The sequence below is a fragment of the Polypterus senegalus genome, chromosome 1 (assembly GCF_016835505.1).
Source record: "Polypterus senegalus isolate Bchr_013 chromosome 1, ASM1683550v1, whole genome shotgun sequence".
Taxonomy (NCBI): domain Eukaryota; kingdom Metazoa; phylum Chordata; class Cladistia; order Polypteriformes; family Polypteridae; genus Polypterus; species Polypterus senegalus.
Window position 1 is genome coordinate 30,556,106 of NC_053154.1, and position 23,550 is coordinate 30,579,655.

Genomic DNA, 23,550 nt, shown 5'->3' on the forward strand with positions numbered 1-23,550 from the left:
CAGAAAGAAGAACTACTTGCAGGCTCTACATGGACAACAATCAGGACTGTATATCCTATGTGCAGGTGCTTCTTAATCCAGCAAAGTATTTTGCTTTGCAAACAGATATAAATAAATGACCAAAACAAAGTACATACATTTCTAGTGGTTGTTCCTACATGAGGGTCATACAGCACTTTGGAAAAAATACTAATTATTTAACAGGAAAAGATATCATTTATATTGTATTATATAGAATTTACGGTTTAGAGTTAGCACAGTATAGAATAACAATGACAGATTCAAACATGGCACAATCAAAAACATCAGTATTCCTATGCAACTACTTACATAAAAATAATGACAATTTTCGTTAAATTTTGGTGTAAGGTTTTGTAAAAGTGTACGCAAGGTTTTTTTTTTTCCTTTTATATTAACATAAGTGTTGTGAGTCATTTAATGCTTCAGGGCACATTTGCCAAAAAAGCTTTTACCTTCACCTTTTCATTTTAGACTTATGTGTTGTCAGTAAAACTATCCTCAGGAGGAACACCCAGATATTCTTAGTGCTGTGGTTGGTAAAATAGTGATTGCTATGCAACAGTGAATACCAGAAAGTATTCATCATACAATTCAGCTTTTTTTTTGTATTTTTAATCAAATGCTACCTGAATAACACAAAATACAAATGTGAATAATGTGAATGAATAATGCAAACATGAATAATATGAAATTCTAAACTTAAATAAAATCAAAAAAGGTTAATATATAATGCTATGAAACATTATAAGACATTCTGTTTAAAGTCAAAAGGCAGCATCCAAAGTTGAACAGCTTAAAGGCACGTCACTCCTATGGTGTTTTAGATTATTGTTTAGCCATCCATCCATACACTAGTTCTATGTTTTTGTGAATGTTGATATTTGTGATTTGGATATTTTAATTCCAATTATTACTATTCTTTATTGCACATATTATGCAATATGTTAACTTATTACCTTACCAGAAAACAATAAACATCAAACCTTGACAGAAGCTATGGAATGTACAGCATAACATCAGGAATTCATTTGAATATTCAAAGCAGCGTTGGAATACAGTTATTGAAAGGCATAAGGGACCAGGGTGTTAAAGTATAAATAAAGTTTGTCATAAGTAAATAGAGAAAATATGATAATGTGAAATTTATGTAGAATAGGGCATTTGCGAAAAGTGAGTATCTGAGAAAAAAGTGTGGCTGTCAGGAATGGTGTAATGGGGTTTCTGTAAGGGTGTATGTAAATATAGACCATATGAAAAATAAAAACAAAATATTGAAAAAGGATTACATCATATATTGTGACAGATAGAGGGCACTAACGCTCCCTTGAACCCTCAGACAATACGTCAGACACCAGATAAAAGTCCAAATTATGAATTTATTATTATATTAATAAAGTGCACAAAGCACTCTCCTCTTCACAATACTCATGTAAACACAATAATCAATAATCCTCCACTCTTCCAGACGCGTTGCAACCCTGCCACCCAGCTCAGCTCGTTTGTCTGGGATTTCCCAGAGTCTTTTATAGTCCTTGACCCGGAAGTTCGTCATTTCCTCTTTCCCTGTGACCAGGACGGACTTCCGGGGTATAGGGCAAATACAAGTCTCTGAGCCTCCCTGCAGTGTCCCCTTGCGGTCCCCATGGTATCCAGAAGGGCTGTGAAGGAAAACTCCAATATCCATGATGCCCTGCTGGAATTCGGGGCACCTCCATGCTGCCAGAAGGGCTCCATTTAGCGGCGTGGGGGTATTGGCCGGGATGAACAGCTGGCCATAGTTCACAATATGAAGTAACTCCTGGGAGACTTGGAAAAGCAGTCAACATGATCTGAACCCATTTTTGCTTCAACAATATAGAATATGTTTAATGTCACCTCACATCATGTTGACAACATCTACCACAATGTAAGGAAGTAGGTACTTCTAATAATCATGATCTGGACAGCCTTAAAAGAAAAATGAGGCAAAATACTTGATAACAGGCTAATGAAACTGAATCTGGTGTACAATGTGAAATTCTGGTCATCATGCTATAAAGCAGATATACCATCTCTAGTTAGAACTTTATTTGCCATCGGAGAGATATTGGCTTTTTATTAAAGGTCATTAAATAATTAAATACATAATTAATTATATATATAAATATCATGCAATTTTTAAATCAGTTTCATGGAGTGGAAAAGTCCAAAGCTGAACCTCAGTCCATACAATGTGTATTGCTATTCTTTCTACTTGAGGGGATTTGAACAGTTTTGCAAAATAAAATAGCCAACACTGTAGCGCCATGTGTGCAAAGCTGAAATATATGGAAGCAGTTTTTAATTTTAGGATCAAATACATTCTCCATCACGTATTTCCTACATGTTTTTTTATACCTATTATAATTAAACTAGCCATAACAGCACATTCTGCCATCTGCGGAGAGAAGGCTGTAATATTGGATAGATGCACAGCACTTATGTCTGTAAGCACAAATGAAGAATGAGAAGGTAGATAAATAACTGGTACGCTTACATCCATCCATCCATTCATTATCCAAGCAGCTATATCCTAACTACAAGGTCACAGGGGTCTGCTCGAGCCAATCCTAGCCAACACAGGGCACTAGGCAGGAAACAAACCCGGGCAGGGCACCAGCCCACCACAGGGTGCGCACACACACACACACCAAGCACACACTAGGGACAATTTACAATCGCCAATGCACCTAACCTGCATGTCTTAGGACTTCTGCATATACTGTACATGTAACTTGGATGCTTATATGCTTACATAAGTAATTTTTTAATTAAAAGTATATTAGAATATACTTCCTTATCCACAATATAATGATTTAACATTCTGTCTTGTTTGGAAATTAGTTTTCCTTGCCTTTCCATATTATGGACTATAACTTTTGTTCTCAAGGTTGCTGTTGAGCAGGTTACATATGCGTGACCATGTGTAAAAACTGGCGATGATAAATAAATACCAAAAATATCTTAAGTTTGTCATGTTATGGAGATGGAGGAAATGGCACACCTACTTGCACAGCAAAGTTTAGTCTGAAAATGATTGCAGTATTACAGGTATAAACACATCTCTGTCATTCTTAATAATCTGTATTCTGTATGCAGATTGATCAATATGAGGTTTCTGGTGTGTGTTTATTGCTTTCTACATATTTATTGCATTCGTTTCCACGTTTGGAAATTTAAAATGTCATCTCTGAGAGTATACATATAAGGATGTTGTACATTGTTATGCTGAATGTTTTACAGATTATTCCAGGGATTGCAATTAATGACAAAAATCCACATTAAATATAAAATCTACATATACTGTAATCTTATATAAATGGGAACATAATGTAATGCATCTTTCTCAACTTTTTACATTTCAGAATTATCCTCTTATCAAGATATATGAAGGTAGGAAACTTTCTTTCTTTCTTTCTTCCTTTCTTTCTTTCTTTCGTAATTTTTCATTATTACCTTACAGGTTTGACAGAACCAGTTGAATTTGACCTCATTGGACGACCATTTGACATTGAGAATGCTATAAAAGCTCTCCAAAGTCACTTTCAAGATTGTCAGACAGAGAACATGATATGTGACCCGCAGATTGAGAAACTCACCCAAAGTCAGCTACATGCAGTCACAAAAGATCTGAGTGTCATTCTTCATCTTACAAATAATGGTCTGTCATTGAAAGGGTTGAAAAGTCATGTTGATGAGGCACAGACTCGACTTGGAGAGATGCTAAAAACGGTTTGTTTTTTGATTTCATACTTTTCCTTGTTTTGCACCTTTTCTCCATGTCTGCATTAGTTTCTCCACCCCAATACACATAGACATGCATATTAGGATGTTAGCAGTTCCAAACTGGTCCAGTGTGGCTGTGAACACGAGTGGGCCCTGTGATGAAGTGATCCAGGATTGCTTTCTGTCTGATACTACCTTGTTAGGCTTAGGCTTCCTGAAATGGAATGAAGGGGTTTGCAAATGTTATGTCATAACTACCGGTATACCATAAATGCAATGCTTTCATATTAACCAAAAAGCAAACCCACTGTACCCGTATTATTATTGAATATCTAATGTTTTGTGAACAATTTTACAGCTTTTTTGACAAAATGTCTTTACAAGCTAAATGAAATATTTCCAGAAATTTTGTATATTGAGATGGGCGGCATGGTAGCGCAGTGGTAGCATTGCTGCCTCACAGTTAGGAGACCCGGGTTTGCTTCCCGGGTCCTCCTTGCATGGAGTTTGCATGTTCTCCCCATGTCTGCATGGGTTTCCTCCGTTTGCTCCCACAGTCCAAAGACATGCAAGTTAGGTGCATTGGCGATCCTATAAATTGTTTGTTTCCTGCCTTGTGCCCTGTGTTGGCTTGGATTGGCTCCAGTAGAGCCCCGTGACCCTGTAGTTAGGATATACCGGGTTAGATAATGGATGGATGGATGTTTGCTCAATTCCACAATATTTTTTAAATTAAAATATTGCTGGGCATTAATTTACACTCAGTGGTCATCTTATTTAGTCTGCTTCTTTATTATCAGATACGACCAATATTTGTCACAATAATAGTCTAAATCCGACTAGACAGCCTCACATAGTCCCTGCAGATTTTTCAGTCATCACATTGATACTGTACTGTGAACTTTCTATCCCACCACTCCAAAGATTGCCTGTTGCATATAAATCTGTAGACTGTGCCAATTGTTGTAGTTACAAGATTTTTTCAAGTCAAAGTTAATTCTTCACAGTTTTCTTTGTGATACTGCATTCTAACGATAACCATATCTTACATATTTAGATATATAAAAATATTAAATAGTTACCTTGCTCTTGCATTTTATCATAAAGCTAATGAGTACTGGGGTCCCAAGTTGAAAAAACTCTTTAAAGTTACCAAATATTTTATTGACTATTGATCACATGTTGCTAAACTGCATACCCATGTTGTTCTAAAAAGGAAAAAAGCCAAACAAGATTATGAGATTTAGTCATTTTAAAAGGAGACTGGCTGTGTGTTTCACTTTTCTGATCATCTTCTTCTACAGCAACTTTTTACCGAAAGGGGAGTAGATTCACCTTGGAAAGTCATTGCTATGCGTCATTATTGACATTGAATGTTGATGCCCAAATGACAATTACTATCTCTGTTCTGTAGACACATTGACAGTAACAAAAAAGTAATACAATCCCTCATATTCTTTCACTAAACATAAACTCATTTTGTTGTTTTGCAAAGACACTGCCTGCTGATGCCTGTGTGACAATGGGCACATGTGCTTCTGAGGTCTAGCAATTGAAATCAAGAGACAAGAACTAACCAGGAGTTACAGACATATATTAAGCTTACATCAGGCTGAAGTTTAGTAAGTTTAGTAAATATGTTTTAGCATAGGCAGAGTGGTAGTGCAGAGTAGCCATTCCTGCCTCACAGTGCCATGGTCTGCATGGTGTTTATATTGGCATTTTCCCTGTGTATTCACAGATTAATTAGTATCAGTTGGTGTTAGTATGCTACTCAAAAATTTTGCTTTCAGTTCTGGTGTTACTACATCCTCATAGCAAGAGCAACTTATCATGCATTAAAAAGTTGAAAAATTGGTTTATGGTGTTTCAAACTCATCACTCACTGATCATGGTTGGGATACATAGGATAATCTTTATTCATTTTGCAAAAGTTTTTTTATAATGCTTGTGCACGACACCCCATGGAAAATGTGATCTAAAGGTGGCTCAGCTCCTTCATAAATCCAAGGCTTTTATTAAAAATACAATGCAGTGTAATCAGTTCAGTTTAGATTTATTGTTATCTGTGTTAAATACAATGAAATGCATATGTGCATGGGTCATCACCAGGTTGCATGAATCTTGCTCTGTAGGCTATGAAAAATAACAACATAGAATATCATTGGTAAAAAGTAGATGCAGTTTAGGAAAAAATATTAATATGATTTGAGCATGCATCTGTCTCTTGCTACAAGACATAGCAGAATATACAGTGGTGCTTGAAAGTTTGTGAACCCTTTAGAATTTTCTATATTTCTGCATAAATATGACCTAAAACATCATCAACATTCACTCAAGTCCTAAAAGTAGATAAAAAGAAACCAGCTAAACAAATGAGACAAAAATATTATATTTGGTCATTTATTTATTGAGGAAAATGATCGAATATTACATATTTGTGAGTGGCAAAAGTATGTGAACCTTTGCTTTCAGTATCTGGTGTGACCCCTTTTGCAGCAATAACTGCAACTAAACGTTTCTGGTAACTTTTGATCATTCCTGCATACCGGCTTGGAGGAATTTTAGCCCATTCCTCCATACAGAACAGCTTTAACTCTGGGATGTTGGTGGGTTTCCTCACATTAACTGCTCGCTTCAGGTCCTTCCACAACATTTCTATTGGATTAAGGTCAGGACTTTGACTTGGCCATTCCAAAACATTAACTTTATTCTTCTTTAACCATTCTTTGGTAGAACGACTTGTGTGCTTAGGGTCGTTTTCTTGCTGCATGACCCACCTTCTCTTGAGATTCAGTTCATGGACAGATGTCCTGACATTTTCCTTTAGAATTCTCTGATATACTCCAGAATTCATTGTTCCATCAATGAAGGCAAGCCGTCCTGGCCCAGATGTATCAAAACAGGCCCAAACCATGATAACTACCACCACCATGTTTCACAGATGGGATAAGGTTATTATGCTGGAATGCAGTGTTTTCCTTTCTCCAAACATAATGTTTTTCATTTAAACAAAAAGTTATATTTTGGTCTCATCCGTCCACAAAACATTCTTCCAATAGCCTTCTGGTTTGTCCACGTGATATTTAGCAAACTGCAGAGGAGCAGCAATGTTTTGTTTGGAGAGCAGTGACTTTCTCCTTGCAACCCTGCCATGCACACCATTGTTGTTCAGTGTTCTCCTGATGGTGGACTCATGAACATGAACATTAGCCAATGTGAGAGAGGCCTTCAGTTGCTTAGAAGTTACCCTGGGGTCCTTTGTGACCTCACTGACTATTACATGCCTTGCTCTTGTAGTGATCTTTGTTGGTCGACCAATCCTGGGGAGGGTCACAATGGTCTTGAATTTCCTCCATTTGTACACAATCTGTCTGATCGTGGATTGGTGGAGTCCAAACTCTTTAGAGATGGTTTTGTAACCTTTTCCAGCCTGATGAGCATCAACTACTCTTTTTCTGAGGTTCTTAGAAATCTCCTTTGTTTGTGCCATGATACACTTCCACAAACATATGTTGTGAAGAGCAGACTTTGATAGATCCTGTTCTTTAAATAACACAGGGTGCCCACTCACACCTGATTGTCATCCCATTGATTGAAAACACCTGACTCGAATTTCACCTTCAAACTAACTGCTAACCCTAGAGGTTCACATACTTTTGCCACTCACAAATATGCAATATTCGATCATTTTCCTCAATAAATAAATGACCAAGTATAATATTTTTGTCTCATTTGTTTAACTGTTTTCTCTTTATCTACTTTTAGGACTTGAGTGAAAATCTGATGATGTTTTAGGTCATATTTATGCAGAAATATAGAAAATTCTACAGGGTTCACAAACTTTCAAGCACCACTATAACCGATTTGCAAAAGCAAAAAAATGATAATAAGCAAAGTATAACTTGACAGAGTTGATGAGAGCGGGAGAGGAGCGAAAGCTGCCACTGCGAGCAGACAAGGGTTCAAAAAACATATTGTTACTTTAAGAAAATAGTACTTAGAATCTGTGATAAAATGTATCATGTCCTGTTTACTTTGGTTGTCCCAAATATGCCTCAGAAACATGGATGGTATGTTTTCTTAAATCAAAATCTTTACTGTCTGAAAGAAGACATATTCTGTTAGTTATAAGGCTTCTTTCACATTAGAACCCCAGTACCTTTCAGCTCTATGATAAAAGGGAAAAGCAGCCAAGGTATTTTTTAAAATATATCAGATAAACTTCACTTTAGGATGCAGTTCCATGTGGTAAATTAATGTAGACCATGGTTGTGAAGAAATTACTTTAATTTGAAAAATACTTAACTTATTCCATAATTGAAGTCACCATTATGTTCATGTAACCAGCCTGTGAAATTTCATCCTTTATGGTTTTGTATTTTATCCTCAGTGAAGTGTCTATTGAGAAAGAGGAGATTGGGCCATAAATGGATGCACAGTGACAGAAAAATAGATATATTGTGTCAAATAAGAGTCTGTTGGTATTAAGAGATATTGTATAATACATGCCAATAAAGCATTCAGCACACGATTACATTATCACAACTAGTCTGTGCCATTTAAGAAGGTCAGATCTTTCGTGATTGCTATGTATTGATTGTAATAAAATTAATAAATAAAAAAAAAAAAAAAAAAAAGAAGGTCAGGATAGAATTATTGATTGATGCTATTTACACTGATCCTACCATTTTCATGTTGCAGCAGAAACTGAGATCACGTGACTTTTTCCAGTTGACCTGTTTTGGTGGTCACATGCCTACTATTGACTCATCTATTTTTTCGTAAGTGACAGGAAATAAAAGCAAGCATGCTGTTTTGCCCATCTTCTTCAAAGTCTGACACACTGTAAATTCTGAGTTGTCCTTCAGCACACTTGAGTGTTGTATGTGTGGCCTTTTTTTATTAGCTTCAGCATGCAAATCTGTCAATCACCTGTGTCTTCTCTCATTAAGTTATTTTTACAGAGAACTGCAACTCATTTGATATTCTTTATTTATATCACCATTATCTATAACTTCTAGAGTTTGTAATATTTAAAAATTCCAGGGAGGTAACAGTTTCTAAAACAATGGATCCCCTAAGTCTGACACCAACATTAATATCAAGGTCAAACTTACTTACTTACTTACTTTCCCATTGTATTGTTTAATCAAAGAACAATTAAACTTCTTGATCATATCTGCATGCTCTGAACAATGTACTGGGATGCAACCACATAATTGTGTGCTTAGAGGAGCAGCCTGTTTGGTTTAACAAGAAAGTGGACCTGATAAAATGGCCACTGTGTGGATGTTTGTTTCTATCTGCTACATAATTACTTAAGACAAAATGTTTTGTATTAAAGGATAAAGTGATAAAACATCCGGAAGAACAGAATGTTATCAAGCAAACAATTTCATGCAATATAAAGGGTCCGATTAACAACACTGTGTCAAACACTGGTTTGGACTGGCTCACCAGGATGAGAGATGGTAAGCAGTATTTGACATTTTATTTACATAAGACACAGACTTAAGATTATGCAATATTTTTATAATTAAGTCTCGCAGGAAAAGTGAATAAATAAAAAAATAAAATAACTACATTATGAAAAGTGAAAAGAAGATAATAATGTAAACTCTACCTATTTGTTATTATCATTGTTTGAGCTGCCAAATGAGATACTCAATGTTTTACATAAGGGGCATGTACTGTACACTACAAACATATGTGTAGTGATAGAGAACAGAATTTTACTTTCATTTTCCTCTCATAATTAAAACATCTTTTTTAGCTGCAAAACCCTCTTCAGATTCTGGAAAAAACACCAGCCCTTCAATTAAGGTAAGAATTTGTTGTAGAAGTGTTTATATTTTCTTATAGTGAAATAAAAAAAGTGACTGAGGTACATTGTCAGGTTACATGACTGAACCCTGAATATTATCATGAACCAGGCTTCTTACCCTCTAGAAACTGTAATGTGTGAAAATCCCAGGAAAGTAGCTGTTTTTATAATAATTAAGCCACCAGTTCTGATACCAACAATATCAAGGTTGAAGCCTTCTAGATCATGTCTCTTTCCTATTATAATTTATGGTCAAACAACAAGTACACCTTGTGACCACAGGAAAAGAGATATACAAAGTGGTAGAGAATGTCTGACCTGTATGTGGTGTCCTTAAAGTGCCATAGTTAGTTTACCTGTGATGAGAAACCTAAGATTAAGATAGCTCAATGACAAATACATAAAAAATATTTAAAACATGGAGTAAAATATATACAATCATTTGTAATATTAGTGTTGTTTTGTTCAGGATTATCTCCACAGTGCTGTTTCTAATATTAAATGAATGCCTTCTTATAAACGTATTGACACCTTGGCTCATTTCCTTATAACAATTACTAGGATCAAAGTCAATACTATAAAGGTTGTTAACTATGTGAGGGGTGTCTAATGAGAAGTTAGCATACCTGGGAAGGAAGTGGCACAGCGCCAAGCTGTTTTAAGATTTTTCATTGTATTCTCCTTGAAGGTGAATGCATATTTCACACCTGTGTTCCAACCTCCAGATGCCCATGGAAAAAATTAAACTTCCTGTGAGTCATGCCACTGCCCCACCATATCAATGACAGCATCATCTGTGTTAAATTGGTGACCGCACAGGTGTTTTTTCAATTCAGAAAAGAGAAAGAAGTCAGAATGTGCCAAATCTGCTGTATAGATAGGGTGGGGCAACAGTCTGAAGTTGCATTCTTGTAAACTTTCCACTGTCACGTGAACTTTGTGTGGTTGAGCGTTGGGGTGATGAAAAAGGACTACAATGGACAACTATCTGGGACTTTTCTTAGCAATGGCATGCTTCAGCTTCCAGATTATATTGAAACATTAGTGGAACTACAAACAATGGCTGGTCTACTTAAGAACATGAACCTGACGTTACTCCTTCATAGATACAGTTTCCATCCATCCATCCATTTTCTAACCCGCTGAATCCGAATACAGGGTCACGGGGGTCTGCTGGAGCCAATCCCAGCCAACACAGGGCACAAGGCAGGAACTAATCCTGGGCAGGGTGCCAACCCACCACAGAGATACAGTTTCCTCATCTCCAATTAGACACAACTTGTAGAATGCTTGAACAAAAGATTCATCTGTTACAACTTACACAGCCTATGAAATGCAAAACTGAGATCCTGACTTTCTGTGCTCATAAAAGATCCCTGGGCATCCTTCATAAATAGTAGGGTGTATCTTGTTGTCTTGACTAAATTGCCCAACAACGCCTATTCATCCTGGTCCCCTAATCCCATATCTTGTCTCTAATTGGCTAACTATCTCTCAAACTTTACCTCCTAACAGCTCATGGCTGTTGTTTAAACATGCTGGTGGATACTGCATATTAGTGGTGGTTGAAGAGGCTTCCCACTCACTATGTAAAGTACTTTGAGTAGCGAGAAAAGTGCTATATAAATTTAAAGAATTATTATTATAGTCCTGGTCTCCTTCGACCATAAATTGGATTAAATGGGTTTGGGAATGTTCTGTTAGGTTTGTTATGATAAAAAGGTTATCTAGAGACATTCCTACTCTTCAGTACCAAAGAATTTATTTTAAGAGGTGACTGTTCCCTATTTGCTTTTAAATGAGACGTTCTTAACAATTAATTTACAAAGTAAAGTACAAAAAGTGCAGTGTGGGCGCATGTTAGAGATGATGAGCGCTAAATAATGGCTTACATTATAAGGCTGATCAAACTACTGTAAGGGTCCAATAAAATATTGAAACAAGAATAGCTTAACCTTATAATTTGTATATCATCTTGGGTGAACATTTCAGTTAACAAATTTATTCAAAATGTTTATTTACTTTGCAGAACTTGACAGTGCATAAGAAAACAACAACTTCTGCGACTCCTGCTCAACAATCAGAATTTAAAAAGAATGAGAACAAGCCAAAGGATGGAGCTTTAAAAGGTTTTAAAAATAATTTAAATGTATATATTATTAATTTTTTAATTCCACTTAATCTAAAAATACAAAATGTAATGGTGAGAAAGACTGCCAAAAATGAGTGCAAGAAAGAAACAAACCCTGGGTGGCACATAATAGTAATCTCATTGTGGTGGAAAGATGGCTGAGGAAATGAGAAAACATTTTATATACACCTGTGATGGGTAACATTACATTACACTGTGCACTAACACACATATCCAAGGTGAATGATTCTGGGCTATCAATTCAGTTCAATTCAGTCGATACTTTTTTAGCACACTTTGCATGCACATCTCACAGTATTGTATATATTTACAAATATAATACAGGTAAACTAAAACCCATAGTATCATTCAATGAAAAAGTCAATGTAGTAGTTACATAAAAATGAATAATAGTTACAGTACATAAAAATGAATAAATATATTGGTCAGCACAGTGGAACAGTTGCTGCCTCCTCCAAGGGTTCTGTTTCTGTCTGTATGAACCTGGCATGACTTTCGTTTATCTACTGTATATCTATAGGTGGGGTGGCACAGTCTTTGTCACAAGTCCAGGAAACTGGGATCATATATTGGATTTAGTGCAGGTATTCTACCTTCCACCAGTATTCCAAACAACCCTAAACAGGCTGAGTATGAATGATTATGTGTGAATTGCCCTGCATACGCCTTGCACCGAGTACTCATAACATAGACTCTAAACCTAACCTGTCCATGTGCATTAGAATAAGCATGTTTCAAAAGTAAATAAATAAGTAAAGTATTGAATTTGGCAATGTCTGTAGATCTCTGAGCTGGTATATTGTAAAGGTTGCTATATAAAAGTACATTTCAGTTGAATTCAATAACACAAAAACCCACAAATAGGTTTGTCATTTGGAAGTGCATTGATTTTGTTTGGATAATTTGCTGTTTGCTAAATAATATAATATTTATCTTTAGCTCTCTTGACTGATTCCAAGGAAAACCTTCACCAAAATGGAGTGATGTCTTCTAGTGGTGTTACCTATGCAGTTCCTTCCAATTCTTTATTTGATTTGGCAGCCGCTAATCCATTTCAGCCCAACTTTGTACCAGGGGTAAGTAAATATTGTTTAGAAATACAATATTCTCACTGAACAAATACAAATACTGTGTAACAGGTTCCATAACAATAAGGAGATTTCAAAAGACATAAAGCACAAAATATGGTAATTAAAATTAAACAATGTCACAATAAAGCCTACATTCCACTAGGTTCTTCCAAACTATTTAGTATTTATTCACAACGGGCTGCCTAACATGGACAAAACAAAAGTGCTTCTCACAGGTTCCACCATTTTGTTTTCTTTTTAGGTCAGGCACCAATGTTGTTGTGGGCAAAATGTTCCCATTGTTACTTCGGTATGTCCAGAAATGGCGTGTCATGACATTTTCACCCTACCCGTGTTCAAGTTGATGGCATGATATTCTAACTACTACAAAAATATGTTTCATTGCAATAGGACTATGGCTTATTTAGGTTGATGACAATTTAGGCTTTGGTACTTTCATTTTTCATGACGATTCTTGGCTTTGACCACTGCTCATTTTGACTAATGTGTTTGCCTTTTTACTTCCAAATCTGTTTCTCTGTTCATGTCCAGGTCTGCCTCATTAGCTGGTTGCAAGTGCCTAAAATTTTAGATCCATGCAGTCAGGACCATAGCTAAATTCAACAATTCCCACTTGAAGACTGGCATCTTTCCTTTCCAATTGAATATGAAATGATGTTTTGGTAGTGTCAACCAGAGCATGGAGCCCCCAGTCCGGTGTTTACTGGGCCTATGCCTAGAGCCAAACCTGGCTGCTACTATCTGGTGGTATAAATAGCTGACTCATTTAAGAAATGTGTAACACCTCGGTGCAAAAACATTAACAAAAATATCCATTAACTTTACAAACTGTGTCTCTCCTTCTTGGCTACACCATCCCTATGACACTTTTGAGGTCTTGCCTCAAAATAAAGGGGTGATTGGCAAGGAGCAGTTTTACAGTTCAGGCCTGGGGTACTTCAGAGAGATGCCTAGAAGTACCCCAAGGAAAAGGAATACTCTCTAAATGTCCTGAGGTCATCTTACATGAGCTTTCTTTACCTGTTTCAAAATGTTCAGCCTCCGTGAGTCCATGTTTACAGTAAAAGGGCCAGACCTCCATAGCATCCTGTATTGTCCCACTTCCTACACAAGGGAGCCCATTGCAGTTACTTAATAATAATTAATTTAGGGAACTCACCTGGCCTTTTACCATGCACATATCTTTTTCGCTGTTGTGCTCAGTTCGTAGTGTACATCAGGGGTATCAAGTCTGTCACCTCTGGTGTCCATTTTCCCACACTGGGTCTTTGAAGGCTTTTCCAATAACTGGTTCTTTTTTAAAATATAGACTCTGCTACATACATCCCCTGTATATCTATCTATCTATCTATCTATCTATCTATCTATCTATCTATCTATCTATCTATCTATCTGTCTGTCTGTCTGTCTGTCTGTCTGTCTGTCTGTTTGTTTGTCTGTCTGTCTGTCAGCACATATCGGTTAAACTAAGGACTTACATTGGATAAGGAAAAAAAGGTTTGTAGTGCTAAAAAATATAAAGAACACCACAAGCAGATATTTTATTAGTGTCTATCCTCATAAGTGAATATGTGTCCTGTGTCAAAAGGTGGGTTTGCATGCTTACTTCACCATCGCAATGCTTCCATTGGTTTCTTGTTAAATTGCCTTAGGCATACAGTAAGTATTTTTCACTTCCTGGAAAAGAAATACGGGGTCAACAAATCACAATGCTTTCTAGAGACTTCTATCTCCACTGCAGCTCCAGAATTTTGCATTTTATATTCAGACACCAAGAACCGTTGTAGAGTTGTCTATCCTTAAAGACAACAAATAATTCCTATCCAATATAATTTCTTACTTGTCATGGCCTTTCCCAAAATATTGTGCCCCAGGTGAAACAACCAAGTAACAGAGAGCATCAAGTCTCCCTACCCTATCAGTCATTTAATTTAATTAATTCAGCTATCAAGGACTTCCTTTTCCTGACCTATACATGCTCAGATGCACCTTCTTATAATACTTAAATTTGCAGGCCAGTTGATGGAGAATCCTTCAATTCATTTCAATTCAGTTCAATTTTATTGTCCCTGTTATAAAGTTGTATGTGTATATAGCGACGTGTAGGGGGAATCTCAGAAGCTCAAAACCCAGACACAGCATAACCAAGCACAACAAAATACCTTCACGCGGGCTTTTCAGACATGCTGCTCCCAGAAGTTCATCCTAACAACAAGGAAGCCTCTCCCTGGCAGCTCCCCTTGTTGGCACCCATGAAACCCAGTAGGGTTTCTCACAGGAGTTACAGTTCCCATACACCTCTTGGGTATGAATTGGTGCACCATAGGAAGAAATCCACCAATCAGCGTATTGGGGCAGGGGGTAGATATACAACCCCACAAGGCAGTCTCACTGACCATCCACTACAGTGGCTTCTGAACCAGGCAAGAAAGCTGCATTCAACTCAGACAGGATACCAATCCATCCATGTCATTCACAATTTATATGATGGGAATTTCATTCCATAATGAATAAATTACAGTGGTGACATTTTTACCATGGAGACTTCACATGAATTAAAGCAATATTGAACTACAGAAGCTCATGGCAGACCATTTGGTTTCATACTAAAAAGGCAATATATGAAATATGGTTTATTGATTAATTGTGTGTTGTACAGCTATTCAGTGACTCAAATAAAGACTTTTTTTTTTAATTTCAGCATGTTCCCATTTTGAATGCAAATTTTGGTCAACTGGATAATTTCTGGCAGACAACTTCCTGTATTCAAGATTCTGCAGTACCTATGAATACCAGAGTTGGTTTACCATTAGGTATGCTTGTTAGAAGGCCGTTTTCTGGACGTCCTTGTAATGTTTTTGACCTGTTCTTGCAGTTTATTATTACCCTGGAGTTTTCGAGGATCCTGTATTTAAACTATGTGGAATATGTTTCATATATCAACATTCAAAAAGTTTGCATGTAAAATGGCCTCTTAGCCCAAAAAGCTGGACATCTGCATTCACCTAATGTTTCTAAAATATGTGAAGTTTTGATTTCTAATTGTAACCTTTGTGTAGAGAGGTATTTCCTGACATATGTGTACAAATTTGAATTAACCAGCCTCCATCTTATCCCCAGTTTTCTTATAGAATGAAAAATATTAATGTAGCAGCTGTCATCAATCCTAATAACTCCCTTTATAATTTTCATAAGTTACCATTATATGCTCCTTTAAATCTCTGTATGTTTAAGCTGTAATGGTTTAACTCATTGAAATTTTCTCTTAGGTTACACCTTGTTCTTTGAATGCATTTACTAAATAGGGAGTGTGGCGTAGTGACTAAGGAACTAATTATTCAAGCACAAGATGACTGATTTGGCTCTTGCTTTTGACTTGCTTGATAATGCAAATGAAGTTAGTTCAATGCATGAAAGAGTTCAGTCTGTAATTTTTAATACATTTCCAAACTTTTCTGAAAACATATTTACACTTTGTAATTATGGGTTATTGGTGGGAAAAATTGCTTGTTTTTATTCATTTAATTTTAAATCTACAACACAATAAAGTCTGCAGAAAGTGAAGGGGACTGAGTGCTTTCTAAATCCACTGTAGGTACTCAAAAGTGTGGTACAGGTTGGGAAAGATGCTAGCTAATAACAAATATAGTGGATATCTCATAATTACTTTTATCTGAGGGCATAAGGCATAAAGAGCGGGAGCAGCACTATGAGAGATACATGCAGAGATGGCTGGGACTTTGATGCTGTGTTAAGAAACTCATCCAACAGGCTGTTTGACATCTGCTCCTTTTAAAATCTACATACAGTTTAATGGTACACAGACACCGGGACTGCTTGATGGAGGTTCACTTTTGAGGCTTCGTAGTGAAAGAATACATGCTCAAGACCCTTGAGGTGAAATCTGACCCAGACCAACATATAAAAGTTATTTTATAATGTATAGTTTCCTGTTATTGTTAAATATCATTTGTAGAAAGCGTTTAAAATTGGAAAGTCAGCATGTCATGAAAAACCGATATTGCTTGACATCTGATCCTTTAAAAGCTACATACAGTTCAGTGGTACGTAGACACCAGGGCTGCTTGATGGAGGTTTACACTGGAGGCTTTGTAGTGAAAGAATAGATGATAATAATTAATAATAATTCTTAATATTTATATAGCGCTTTTCTCACCACTCAAAGCACTCAGCAATTGCAGGTTAAGGGCCTTGCTCAAGGGCCTAACAGAGCAGAGTCCCTTTTGACATTTACAGAATTCAAACTGGCAACCTTCTGATTGCCAGTGCAGATCCCTAGCCTCAGAGCCAATTGACAATAATGACAATCATTTCTATTTTGTATGACTAGCTTGGATAATTTTTTTTTTTCATTCTGATTTTTATTAGGTGAACGGTACTTTTCCATTGATGCTGAAAAAAAACAAAATAAGACTGCTGTCCACAATCAAGCCAGTGAGCATATGAATAGATACTGGACAACACCAGGCACAGTAAGAACAAGTTTATAATAACTAAATGCACAAAGTTCATACAGTATCGTTTGCTGCATAGCATGCTGTACCTAATTTCTTTAGTTGTCCTGTTATATTTTTCTGTTTCTTAATAATGTAAAGTATTTTTGGATGCTGGTTTAAAATATTGGCTGTGTGAAAAATAATTAATACCAGATACATGGTGTAAATATTTGCCTCAAGGCTGACATAGGAAAGGCTGTTTGAGGGACCATATGTGGAGGATTACCAGACCAGTGACAATTCTGCCCTTCCAAAATAAGTGTACTGTTTGGAAGTACTATGTCTCCATGTACATACAGCATACCAAATCAATAGTTTGCTGGCTGCAACCATTTAGAACCAAAGGAAGTTATAGTAAACTATGGGCACTGACCCTGGACCTCATCCTTATATGTACTGCAAGACACTGCATAAAGCATGTCATGTAACTGGAATTGAAGTGGTGGAAAGAAGCTTTTTGCAATAGGGGCAAAGTTATAAAAGGTGTGTTTTTTTCACAATCAGATACCAGACCATGAATTCTGGAATTTGTTACATAATCAAGATGTGATGATATGTAAATCCTCTTATACAGTATTTGGATCATTCGCACAATTAAAAACGTCTAATTCTTCATTTCATTCATATAAAATAACATTCAGATAGATAGATAGATAGATAGATAGATAGATAGATAGATAGATAGATAGATAGATAGATAGATAGATAGATAGATAGATAGGAGGTTCTGCCCCAAACACAGACAGACAGACACCAGATGTCTTTAAATGCACATGTTTAATATTTTCTTCAGAGTACACAGCACCTCACAATGCCCTTCTAGCATCTACTCCATCCCTTTCTTTCTCCTTCTTCTACTCTTCTCTCACCCTCACTCCTCCTCTTACAAGTCCTGTCTTCTTCCTCCCAAATAATGGAGTGAGGCGGCCCCTTTTTTAATGCCCCGGATGTGCTCCAGGTGCTTTGCGATGCTCTTCCGGCAGCACTTCCTGGTGTGGCAAAAGTGCTGCAATCCAGGGCTCCACAATCCTCTGGGTGACCCCTGGTGGTGGCCACAGGCCCCAACACGGTTGAGCTTCTAAGCTCTGATCTCGTGGCCCTGATGCAGACCAGGGCGGCTGCCCTCTTGTGGCTCAGGGAAGATATTGTCCCTCTCCCAGTTCTTCCATTCATCCTGGCTGGGCAGGCTCCCCAGTTATCTGCCACAATCGATAGATAGATCCATCCATCGATCTTTTCATGCTTCCATCCAAGGGTAAATTGTTACAGTAGCCCACACTTTTTACAGCAGTCAGATATCCAAAAAAACTATACAAGTATCAAATGTCTCATTCAGTTCTCTGGGTTCATAAAGAGACCAAATTTAACACAAACTGAAGATTGCCAATTTATCACCACAATTAATCGTTCAATCAAGCAATCTAATTTTGATTAGTCAAAATGTCTTTAATAATCTAGGGGCATACTGATATTCTTAGTGAATATTGAAACAAATGTAGCTTAACCTTGTAATTTGTATATTATCTTGGGTAGACACAACAGTTAACCAAATACATGCAAAATGTTGATTTACTTTTCAGAACTTAGAACAACAAAATAAAGAAAATTCACCTCTTCAACAAGACAATGGTGCTTTGGCAGTATGTAAGAAAGCAACCTCTGCAACTCCTTCTCAACATTCAGAATTCAAAAAGAAAGACAACAAGCCAAAGGATGGAGCTTTAAAAGGTTTTAAACATCATTTCAATGTTCATATTATTAATTTAATTTTTTTTTTCTACTTATTCTAATTCAAAATAGAAAATGTTATAGTAACAAAGACTGATAAACATGAGTGCAAGAAAAAAACAAACCCTGGGGGGCACATTGATAGTAATCTCACTGTGGCGGAAAGAGGGCTGAAGAAATGAGAAGACATTTTATATAAACCTGTGATGGGGTAACGTTACATCACAGGGCACTCTAACATGCATATCCTTGCTGAAACACACAGGGAGAGCAATTCAGTTGATACTTTTATAGCATATTTTGTATGAACAGCTCACAGAACTGTATATACAGTATGTATTAACGTAATATAGGTAACATTAAACACTAATATTCAATTAAAAGGTAATGTAGCATTTTCATTAAAAATAATAAATATATTGGTCCACACGGTGCATCAGTTGCTGTGTCCTCCACGAGTTCTGTCTGTATTGACCTGTCTGTGTCCTACCTGAAGGCAAGTTTCAGGAGGTAAGACCCAGATGACCACAACAAATCATCCAAAAGAACACCAAAACAGCACTGACCCATCAGACTGGTCCATCTCAGAGATTGTTTCAGATCAGGCACCAGTACTACTGCTGAAACTGCTTGCAGATACAGTGCATATGAGGTGTGATCAAAAAGTACGGTGAATGTTGATGAAGAGCACCATCCAAGTGCAACGCAAAACAATTCAATGCAGATTCTGACATATCCATCCCAGAACCTAGTTTGTGACAAGTTTCAACTTGTTTTGATACTGTCATTCGTTTGTGAGCCACTGTTGAGTTCAAGTGTGTTTTTCAAGCTTGTCGTTAATAATGGATATCAAGCAACGCATTAAAATGAAATTTTGTTTCAAATTGCAAAAAGCTCAGGAAACCCATCAGATGTTAAATTCAGTTTATGGTGACACTGCACCGACAATTAAGACTATTTACAAGTGGTTTGATCAGTTTCATAATGGTTCTGACTCAGTTGAAGACGAGAAAAGATCAGGACATCCTTCAACATCAACAACCGAGGAAAATGTTGAAACGGTTTCATTCTTCATCATGACAATGCTCCTTGTCACAAATCCCTTCAAGTACAACAATTTCTGTCGAATAAAAACATTACGCTGTGTTCGCATCTACCTTTTTCACCGGATGTGTCAATGTGCAACTTCTAGCTGTTCCCTACAGCCACGACAGCCAAACTAAAGACACGCTCGAAAGAAAACTTCCAGAACTGCTTCACAAAGACCGTTGGGATAAGTACATTTGAAGTGGAGGAGAGTATTTTGAGGATGACTAGTAGTTGTAAATCTTTTACTGCAATAAATGTTTCTTTTTTAAAACATTCACCAGATTTCTTGATCACACCTTGTACGTCAATGAAAGGATAAGGAGTGTTAGGTTTCATGCTGTTGACCTTTGAGCAAGGTGACCTCTCGCAGGCCATCTTTTCACAACTCCTAGAACTCTGACCCTACAGCAGGACAGTACCAGGCCACACATACATGCTGTGGTCACAACTAATGTAATTAAGGAATGCATATACACAATGCTGCCTTCCTTCTCTCACAATCTTAACAAGAGACACAGGTACAAGTTCCAGCACAGCACCAGATTTATTTAAAGTGGGAACGCTTTTCTTTTGTCTCCCTCCTGCAGCAGAGTATACAAGCACCAATACAGCACACAGCACGTTGTTTCTCTCTTTGTCTGTTTCTTTTCTTTTGTCCACCTCTACCACTCCTCCAGTAAGCCTTGTCCATATCCTCCCGACTTTGGCTCCCGGAACAGATTAAGGCAGCTCTTTTTATAGGGGCCCAGGAAGTGCTCCAGATGTCCCGTATTCTCCTTCCTGCCACACTTCTGGGTGTTGTGGCAGTCCTGCAGGGAAGGGCTCTGCAGTTCCCCATGCTTCCCCTGGCCGTAATCAATAAGCCAGGGGGACTGCCCTCTGCCATTCTGATGGAGGTCCTTTCTTTTATCACTAGAATTACCAAAGCCTACAAAAAAAACTCGTAATCCCAGCCCACTTTAAATCCGTTCGCACCTCTCAGCGTCTTTTGTGTTGTAAATGTGTCGATCAATACATGTGTCGCTAGCCTGCTATCCCATCCCCCCACCAATGCAGAAAGGGCAGGAAGTTCTCGCAGCTCAAGTCTGTTTACCTGTATGTGAGTTTTCCTAGAGTTGTAAAGGGTAAATAATATATCGTTATTTGGAATACATGCATTTCATGTGTGTTCTGTGTCTACAACAATCTATGTAAACACATTGTTAAAACAAAAACATTTTTCATGTTTTAGTAATAACTGACAAAATGTAGACAAGAAGTATATAATGTGTAAATCCTGAAGTCCAAATATAAAAAAAAAACACAAAACAAGTGTGCTTTTATTCAACAATATAACTGCAGAAAAAGAACTTGCATTAGGGTGCCATATTGACACACCCTTAATATGACTGCTTTGGTGGTTCAGCGGTAAGAACTGCTGACTTGTAATCAAGATTTTCGTGGTTCGATCCAGGGCATTATTCTTACTATTATAGAGTAAAACGTACATTTGATTTGAGTCTGTAACAGCCGGTGTAAATTTATGGTACAGTAAATCCTTGGATTGTGAATAACTTAGTTTGCGAGCATTTTGCAAGACAAGCTACATTTTTTAATAAATTTTAACTTGATAACCAAGCGAGGTCTTGCAATACGAGTAGTCCAAAACTGCTTTGTCGGCCGAGCATCACATGATCACAACTGAGCCAATGGTTTTTCTCTCTCGCCGCAGGATTGTGGGTAATCGTCTCCCATGCGTGGTCTCAGTCGGTGTGCCTCACTCATATAGTCAACATCTGTACGAGTGTATAATGTTTACTATAGCATTGTGACCACGTATGTGTGTTGTAACATATGAGTCCCTGTTGTGCACCCCAAAACACGAGGCTGAGTCTCAGTACTTTAGCAAAACCATCTTTATTCAGCTTGAAACAGGAACAACAGGGTTATTTATTGTAGTGGGATCTACCTCTCTCCTATACACAGACAGACACAGCAATCCGGAAAGGTCGTGACCAGGTTAGTGGCTAAGTAATACTATGCCCTTAAATTTATAATGTTCCTTGAATCACCCGTCGACGGCGGGCGCTTTTAGACCGACCGCGATCTTTTTGGATTCGCTTTTACAGCAGCGCTTGGATCCTGCGGTTGCTTCAGGACATCTCCGTGTGTCGTCCTGTTGGGGGGATTCCCAAAAGAGTTTAGAATCCTTACAGTGCATAAAGCATTTTTTTAAATTTTGTGTCCAAGTGTAGTGACTCTTCAGGCAAAAGCAACTGTCATTGGATAGGTTCCTTGTTAAAGTCACAAAAAAAGAAAAAGATTCCAGTGAGCCAACAGATAGCATGGATTCCGTTAGTTAGAGTGAAAGTTGTCCTGCACAATAACCCTCCTCCTTCTCTCCTCTCTCTTGTCTCCATCACACTAGCTACAATTCTTTTAAAAGGTAAAGAGCAGGTTAATTAGTTTTACATATTTTTACTTTATATTTTGTATTAATCATTTTTATATGAATATTTTTGGGTTGTAGAACAAATCATCTGAGTTTCCATTATTTCCATTATTTCTTATGGGGAAATTCACTTTGATATATGAGTGCTTTGGATTACAAACATGTTTCCGGAACAAATTATGCTTGCAAAACGAGGCAACACTGTACTTGTAAAGGTTAGCATTTTTTTATTTATTTTTTTTCAGTTTTATTCTCTCAGTCACATTCATGCTCACCCTGATCTGACAATGCTGTTTATGAGTTTTTTCGTATGCTTTGGTAATTCTAGTGTTAAAATAGGTCAAATTTATATCTAACTGGGGAAACTCACATCAAGTTATTGCACAATCAACACGGGTGCCCCCCAAGTATGCGTGCTCAATCCATTGCTCTTCTCCCTCTACACTAATGACTGCACCTCTAAGGACCCTTCTGTGAAACTTATCAAATGTGTGGACAACATAACCATCATTAGGCTCAATATGAGTGGTGATGAGTGTGCATACAGATGGAAGGTTGAGCAGCTGGCCCTTTGGTGTAGTCAGAATAATCTGGAGCTAAACGCTCTCAATACGGTGGAGACGACAGTGAATTTTAGGAGAGGTTCCACAATATTATCCCTCGTCTCCATAGTTAATACAGCTGTTACAGTTGTGGAAACCTTTATGTTTCTGGCATCCTTACTCTTCCGGTACTTGAAATGGGAGACCAAAGTAGGGTCTATCATAAAAAAGGCACAAAAGCGAATTTACATCCTGCGACAGCTCATCCATAACCATGTGGTTCAGATCAGTGACTAAACATGACATAAACAGACTTTAAAGAATAATCAGGTCTGCTGAAAATATTTTTGCCACCAATCTGCCCACCTTACAGGTCCAATACTATTCTAGAGGCATGAAATGGGCAAG

General features: G+C 37.3%; 1 protein-coding gene across 3 annotated transcripts in view; it reads left to right on the top strand.

Moving 5' to 3' along the window:
• The window catches only part of LOC120523792, a 95,102-nt gene that overhangs the window by 45,333 nt on the left and 26,219 nt on the right, over positions 1–23,550 (top strand). For all 3 annotated transcript variants that reach the window (XM_039745413.1, XM_039745403.1, XM_039745393.1), the window contains exons 8-16: positions 3,405–3,432; positions 3,503–3,771; positions 9,113–9,239; positions 9,542–9,591; positions 11,622–11,721; positions 12,684–12,820; positions 15,537–15,648; positions 17,225–17,328; positions 18,933–19,080. In XM_039745413.1, the coding sequence (XP_039601347.1) occupies positions 3,405–3,432; positions 3,503–3,771; positions 9,113–9,239; positions 9,542–9,591; positions 11,622–11,721; positions 12,684–12,820; positions 15,537–15,648; positions 17,225–17,328; positions 18,933–19,080 (1,075 nt within the window). The remainder of the gene's footprint in view (positions 1–3,404; positions 3,433–3,502; positions 3,772–9,112; positions 9,240–9,541; positions 9,592–11,621; positions 11,722–12,683; positions 12,821–15,536; positions 15,649–17,224; positions 17,329–18,932; positions 19,081–23,550) is intronic.